The following is an 8,042-nucleotide window of genomic DNA, read 5'->3' on the forward strand; positions in this document are numbered from 1 at the left end:
CCTACCGGGCCCGCACTCCATAACAGTAGTTTGGTAATAGTCAAGTATATCGATTTCCAGTGTACAGTAAACAGTCCTCAAGGTTTATCAGTCTTCTCGACCAAGCCCTTGCTGGCTCGATACGACTGACTCACCTATGAGGTTGGGTACCCAAACAGTAACAGTAGTTGATGGGATATCACCCAAACAACTCAATCACAGGCATTCATAGAGATATCACATCTCATAATAACAATATATATAACTTCAGTGAAAACAAGAGAGATTGAGTGCGGTAAAGTACACACTTGCCTGCATTTTATCAAAACAGTGTTTCGCTCCAACAGTTATCAATCAAGTATTTCAGATATTTCACATAACCGGTAGCAGGTAGTGGAACACTCACATGTCAAGCAAAAGTAGCAATCGACGTCAAACGTCTCAGTTACGATCACCTTCGTTTCCCAAACCTAGGTCAACGAGTGAAATCATTAACAATTGGATTCGTTCCTTACTAAAGTATAGGTTTATTAAGAAACCGAGTGAGTAGTCTAAGCTACTCAATTCGGCATGCAATAAGGTCCATAACATGGTAAAATTTCATGAGAAAATAAGTTTAGTGTGTACATGAAAGCTCGGCAAAAGAAATGTTTCATTTAGACTTGAAGGTTCCTTATTCGGATTAAATATTCTTGCACGGCAGTCTCGGGAAAATGGTTATAATTCACTGTAGAAAAGTCAGAATTAGGTTCTGTCAGTGCCGTTAGAAACTAGGTTCACAAGGCTATATTTGTGTAGAAGAAACCATTTCCAAAATCCAAACGTAAGTGGTTCAAAATTACGCAACCAAATGAATTTTCTGGACAGTCTCGGATGAACAGTAACAACCGGGCAGCCAACTTTCAAGACTTGCCACGAATCGCTCGGGACGAACCAGAAAATGAAATTGGTACCATTTTAAAGCTCTAAGAGTCTAATTTCAAATGCCATAAACGGTACTCAATTCCGATCATTGAGTAAAACGTTATGACCTTCACAAGATCACTGGTCAGAAAATTCTTGGACCTAGTCCAGTTTTGCCTCTTCGCTCATAACTCAAGATTTATCCAACCAAATTGGCTAATTTTTTGTAGACAACCTCCACACACATAAACCAACATATATCCATCACACTTGTAGCCAAATTAGGCACGAAATTATCAAAGCGAAACAGGGCAGCAAGCCCTTGAAATTTTCGGACAGCACCTCCCCAACTTTTCTAACTTTCAACCTTTCATGATTTGTACTCCAATCATATAACAAGTATTAGATCTACTAAAAAGGGGTTCAAAAACATGTTAATACCTCATACACACACATGAACAAGGGCTAGGCATTTCATCAAACACATGGTGTGCATACTAACAAGCTTTACCACTACTTGATTGATTCATGGGACTAACCCCAAATATCAACCACCATAACTTGCAATTCATCATTAAGGCTTAAAGTGGATGATAACATCATAAAACCCTAATTTAAAGATTACTTACCTCACTTACAAGTTGCCCAAGTCCCCAATCAATCCACCACAATGGAAACTTTAAGCTTGGAATAACCTCAAGGATTGAAGAAAGTTGTCTCACAACTCTAGATCTTTCTCCTTTGGATTTTTGTTCTTGATTTACTAGGGTTAAAAGCAAGTGTATGGAGCTCTCTCTCTCTCTCTTTTTTTTGCTAAGGGGTTCGGCCATCTAAGGGAGGAAAAGAGCCATGCCTGATGTTTTCATGATTGGTTCTTATTTTAAGAAGTTCCTCGCGTAATTACTTTTATTTCTTGCACTAGGCATACCTAGAATTATGGACGGATGAAGAAGTTGTCGAGGTCGTGGTCGTGGGCAATCTCAAGGGGATAATCAGGGATCGACAACTGGACCGACCCAGGGACAAGAGAATCTAGAGGGTAACCAAGTGGCTACTGTCATTAATAGGATGACTGATATCCTTGAACGATTAGCCGAGAGACAGGGTCCAGGGCCACTTAACCAACCGGGGCCCCAGGATAGAGGGGAAGATAGGGCTTTGGAAAGGTTTCTGAAATTTAACTCGCCTAAGTTCACTGGAGAACCTAATTCTGAGGTAGCAGAGAACTGGTTGGAAAGGATGACCAACATATTTGCCGCCTTAGACTACACCGAAGATAGGCGAGTGAACTTTGCTGCTTTCCAATTCGAGAGAGTAGCCCATGCCTGGTGGGACATGATAAGGGAAAAGTGGGAGAGAGTCCAAACCCCTTGGAATTGGAAAAACTTCACGAGGGAGTTTAATGAAAAGTTTCTTCCACCTCTAATCCAAGAGAAGCGGGAGGATGAGTTCATCAAGTTGACTAAGGGAAGTTCACTAAGTTTTCTAAGTACGCTTTCGAATTGGTGACCAATGAGCGGAAAAAGATAAGACGGTTTGTTCAAGGGCTTAATGTGGAGATTCAGGAGGGCTTGGTTGCACTCTTACTGGTGGGACATTTACTGAAGCTTTGGAGAAAGCACAGAGAGTTGAGAGCACAAGGATGCAAGTTAGGGACTTTCACTCTAAGAAAAAGAATATTTCTAGTTATACTTCTGGTTAGGCTAGTAAGAGTGCCCCGCCTTCTAAGATGGGAAGGGGAACGGGAGGAGTGAGGACCGCTGGAGCTTCAAGGGGAGTTCTATCCAGAGAAGGTCGTAGTGGGCCGGTTCAAGCGAGGGGAGTGCCTTCTAGTGGTCTGGCCGTAACCCCTCGAGTCAACTGTGGTTACTATGGCAAACCAAATCATTCAGAGAATGATTGTTGGAGAAAGTTGGGAAAGTGTTTGTTCTGCGGTAGTGCCGAGTACCAACTTGCGGGTTGTCCGAAGGCGCTAAGAGTAGGAGGTAGTACTCAAAGGCCAGAAAAGTCAACTTCTAAACAGACTAGTACTGGAGGGAGTCATCCAAAGGTACCTGCTAGGGTTTACGCATTAGACTACCAATAGATCCCCGATGCTACTGAGGTAGTTGAAGGTATGATCCCTATTTTCCACCGTTTAACTAAGGTTTTAATTGATCCGGGTGCAACACATTCTTTTGTAAACCCTAACTTCATGAGTATAATAGATTTGAAGCCAATTAAGTTACCTTATGATTTGAAGGTTAGAACACCTACTGGGGATCAAAGTTTAATCGCTAACTTGATATTTAAAGATTGTGAGATATGGGTTGGAGAACGAAAATTACTAGCCGATTTGATGGGTTTAGCGATTAAAGGGTATGATGTGATCCTAGGAATGGACTGGTTAGCACGTTATAATGCTCAGTTGAACTTTAGGACAAAGACGGTAGAATTGTGCATTCTAGGAGAGGCAACCCTGAAATTGGATGTAAGGGGTAGCTTAGCCTCATCTGCACTTATCTCAAGATTCGAGTTAGGAAAATGTTAAGTAAAGGAGCTCAGGGATATTTGGCTTTTCTTATAAATACTCCTAGCGATAAAGTGAGATTAGAAGACATGCCAGTAGTGAAGAAGTATCCGGACGTCTTTCCTGAAGAGTTAGAGTCTTTATTCCCGAAAAGGAAAATAGTTTTTAAGATTGATGTGACTCTGGAAGTAGCACCTATCTTCAAGACGCCGTATAGGATGGCTCCAGTTGAATTGAAAGAGTTGAAATTACAGTTGCAGGATTTACTGGAGCGAGGTTTTATAAAGGAGAGTGATTCACCATGGGGAACTCCGGTCTTGTTTGTTACGAAGAAGGATGGGAGTTTAAAACTGTGTATAGATTACCGAGACTTGAACGATGTTACCATTAAGAATAAGTACCCTTTTCCCCACATTGATGAATTGTTTGACCAATTGCAAGGGGTAGTAGTATTCTCGAAATTAGATCTGAGACAGGGTTATTATCAATTGAGGATTTTGGAGAAGAATATACCCAAAACTGCTTTTAACTCGAGGTATGGACATTTCGAGTTCGCAGTAATGCTGTTTGGATTGAACAACTGGAAAACCCTATTGAAGTTCGAAGTTTTATAGGGTTAGCAGGGTATTACCGGAGATTTATTAAGGATTTTTCTGTGACGGCCCCATTTCACCCTGAGGCGAACCAAAGGGTTGGGCAGACTGTCTGCCCAACTCTCGCCAAGACTACGGAGTCGAATCACACAAACCCGACATAGTGTACAAACGAATCCCCAAGTGAACAATCAATCGAAGACTACTACGTTGAGAAACATGAGTTCTACACCGTAAGGTACCATGGTACTTCGATTAAACGCCTCAACAGAAACGAAAATGAAAATGGAAAGTGGACACATCACAATCCGACCAAGATACGGCCAGATTTGGTGAACAGTTCCCGCCAGAATTTTCTTTACTTGTTCAAATGCCGCGCTCGTCCGATCGTCCAATGGTTACAAGTAGCATCTCAACAAACGCAAAGGTACCATCTCAAATGAATACACTAAATATACATGATAAAACACTTATATATATACATTGAAAGCTTTACAATTAAAAGCGTGATACTTAATTAAAAGACAATTAGGTTTTGATTACACAAGAGCTAACAAAAGAACCTTTACACTAGCTCAACCCTTTTCTCAAAATCACGGTTCAAAGTGTGGTTCCCTGTAAGGAAAACAAAGATAACGGGAAGGGGGTGAGCTTACGCTCAATGAAGTACCAAAATAATAGCAATCGACGTCAAACGTCTCAGTTACGATCACCTTCGTTTCCCAAACCTAGGTCAACGAGTGAAATCATTAACAATTGGATTCGTTCCTTACTAAAGTATAGGTTTATTAAGAAACCGAGTGAGTAGTCTAAGCTACTCAATTCGGCATGCAATAAGGTCCATAACATGGTAAAATTTCATGAGAAAATAAGTTTAGTGTGTACATGAAAGCTCGGCAAAAGAAATGTTTCATTTAGACTTGAAGGTTCCTTATTCGGATTAAATATTCTTGCACGGCAGTCTCGGGAAAATGGTTATAATTCACTGTAGAAAAGTCAGAATTAGATTCTGTCAGTGCCGTTAGAAACTAGGTTCACGAGGCTATATTTGTGTAGAAGAAACCATTTCCAAAATCCAAACGTAAGTGGTTCAAAATTACGCAACCAAATGAATTTTCTGGACAGTCTCGGATGAACAGTAACAACCGGGCAGCCAACTTTCAAGACTTGCCACGAATCGCTCGGGACGAACCAGAAAATGAAATTGGTACCATTTTAAAGCTCTAAGAGTCTAATTTCAAATGCCATAAACAGTACTCAATTCCGATCATTGAGTAAAACGTTATGACCTTCACAAGATCACTGGTCAGAAAATTCTTGGACCTAGTCCAGTTTTGCCTCTTCGCTCATAACTCAAGATTTATCCAACCAAATTGGCTAATTTTTTGTAGACAACCTCCACACACATAAACCAACATATATCCATCACACTTGTAGCCAAATTAGGCACGAAATTATCAAAGCGAAACAGGGCAGCAAGCCCTTGAAATTTTCGGACAGCACCTCCCCAACTTTTCTAACTTTCAACCTTTCATGATTTGTACTCCAATCATATAACAAGTATTAGATCTACTAAAAAGGGGTTCAAAAACATGTTAATACCTCATACACACACATGAACAAGGGCTAGGCATTTCATCAAACACATGGTGTGCATACTAACAAGCTTTACCACTACTTGATTGATTCATGGGACTAACCCCAAATATCAACCACCATAACTTGCAATTCATCATTAAGGCTTAAAGTGGATGATAACATCATAAAACCCTAATTTAAAGATTACTTACCTCACTTACAAGTTGCCCAAGTCCCCAATCAATCCACCACAATGGAAACTTTAAGCTTGGAATAACCTCAAGGATTGAAGAAAGTTGTCTCACAACTCTAGATCTTTCTCCTTTGGATTTTTGTTCTTGATTTACTAGGGTTAAAAGCAAGTGTATGGAGCTCTCTCTCTCTCTCTCTTTTTTTTGCTAAGGGGTTCGGCCATCTAAGGGAAGAAAAGAGCCATGTTTAGTTTTTATTTGTCTTCTAGTCCTTAGTCAAACAAACCCATGGCTAGGGTTTTGCCACATGGCTCCATTATTGTCCTAACCTTTCTTAATCTTTGACTAATGCCATTCTTACCTTTCCAAATGCACCAATAATTATTCAACACCTCTAATCTCTCACATAAAGTCTCTACCACTAATAAAAGAACTCTTGGACAATTACAAGTGGTGAATTATTTACCACCTAGCTCAAGGAAATATTTTACTTCAAGTAAAATGAATTGAAATGAAATGCATGTAAATTATTATAACACATAGAAAATAATTTGTAAGGGCATATATTAAATAGTCTAAATCTTAGAATAGGGCATATAAATGAAGAAAATTACGGTTTAAAGAGGGGGTTCTCACATTTGATATACAAATGATAGGCCAAAGTTGTTCTTCAAAATCTGGAGAATTTACCAACAGTCTTCATTTTTGGGCCAACTTTGAGCTGCTATATTTTGGCACTCAAAACTCCGAATTTAGTTCTGTTTATTGTGTTTGAAACTTTGTCTAGAACTCTTATTGTAGTATGAATTCAGAGGCTAGTTCACTTCCTGTGAATTTTGCCGAATTTCCAAATTATACTGAAAAACAAGACTAAAACTGTCTTGTGTGCTTATAGCAGCCACTTTGGGCTGAAATTTGAATGTCTTCCGTTTAGAATCCTGGAAAGGTGTCTTCTAGGAACTTTTAGTATTTTGAACCAATATTCCAACAGCATAAAGTTTTCCAATTTTGGACTTACTGAGTGCAAGATATGATTTTTCAAAGTTGACACTTAAAACTGAATTTTTCCAACTTCTACCCTTCGATATTGATTGACCATTTTAAACTTGGTTTCATGAAGGAAATCAGTTTTCCTTGTGTTATTAAACCCCACTAGTGAGTCTCGATTTATGAGTAATTAAGGCTCTCTTTCATGATATTTTCTTAGGTTGTACAAGAGTACAATCTTCCTTGTTAATAAGGGATTTATAAGTGATAGTGTGTGATCGTAAATTATTATTTGCTCAGGCACTCAAGGGGACCTTCAAGAGGACCTCACAGCGGACACCTAAACACTTGATTGAGCACTACTACCTTATTTTCGATTGGTGAGTGTCAAGTGTGTGAAAAATTGCTATGTGCTTCATTGCTATTATTGATTGAGTATTTTGAATATGCTGAGTCGAGTGTGTACTTTATTGCACTCGTTCTCATTTAAGTGAAGTGAAATTGAATTGCTTGAATTGAATTGCTTGAAGTGAATTGCTTGAAGTGAAGTGCTTGAAGTGAATTGTTAAGTGAATTAAGTGAAGTATTGCAACAGTGAAATATGCTATGGTTGCATATGTCGTTAGAGTGAATCTCCTCGACTCCTAGTGAAAATGTTGGGGACGCCCAAATCTCATCGGCCGACCTTGTGACTCGAGCCGGCATGGACTTGGTCGAGAAGTTTGGTGAGCCATGGGAAAAGTGTGAGAACCCGTAACTTTTCCATTTTCTAGGTTTTATTATCTTTAATGGCTTGTTTTCTGCATTTTCGTGATTAGGAAAAATTCTAGATACTTTTAAGGAGCAGATATAGTTTTTAGATGATTTTTCTAGTATCGAATAGGTTTTGAGAAATTAAGAGCGTATACCGGACGTGGGACCCATTAGGGCGAAAAGTTCGGAAAAATTCGGCCAACTAGGTTAAGTTTTGGATACTGGAATTAATTTACCGGGTGTTAAGAGATAAGTAGAGGTTGCAATTTGGATTGGTGTGAGAGGAAACAAAGTGATAGACTTGCATTAAATAGGGTGACAAGTGTCACCATTTGGTTGGATTGACTTGTATGACCACTATTCATTTTCTTACCAATTGACCAAATAAATCAAAAAAATACCAAAAATTCACCATTTTCTCCTTCATCTTGGCCGACCTCTTCAAGCAACAAAAGAAAGAAAACTCTTCAAGTTTTTGGCTTCAATCTTACTCCAATCTACCAAATCAACCATTGAATCTTGTTTTTGCTCCATAGAAACACTTAAGGG

General features: G+C 39.2%; 1 protein-coding gene across 1 annotated transcript; it reads left to right on the forward strand.

Moving 5' to 3' along the window:
- The first annotated feature begins 1,950 nt into the window (after window positions 1-1,950).
- LOC113768971 lies at window positions 1,951-2,968 on the forward strand. The gene is made up of 3 exons (XM_027313470.1): window positions 1,951-2,353; window positions 2,448-2,530; window positions 2,585-2,968. The coding sequence occupies exons 1-3, from the start codon at window positions 1,951-1,953 to the stop codon at window positions 2,966-2,968; spliced, it is 870 nt and encodes a 289-aa protein (XP_027169271.1).
- Window positions 2,969-8,042: the final 5,074 nt, after the last annotated feature.

The sequence above is a fragment of the Coffea eugenioides genome, chromosome 1, assembly GCF_003713205.1.
Source record: "Coffea eugenioides isolate CCC68of chromosome 1, Ceug_1.0, whole genome shotgun sequence".
NCBI lineage: Eukaryota > Viridiplantae > Streptophyta > Magnoliopsida > Gentianales > Rubiaceae > Coffea > Coffea eugenioides.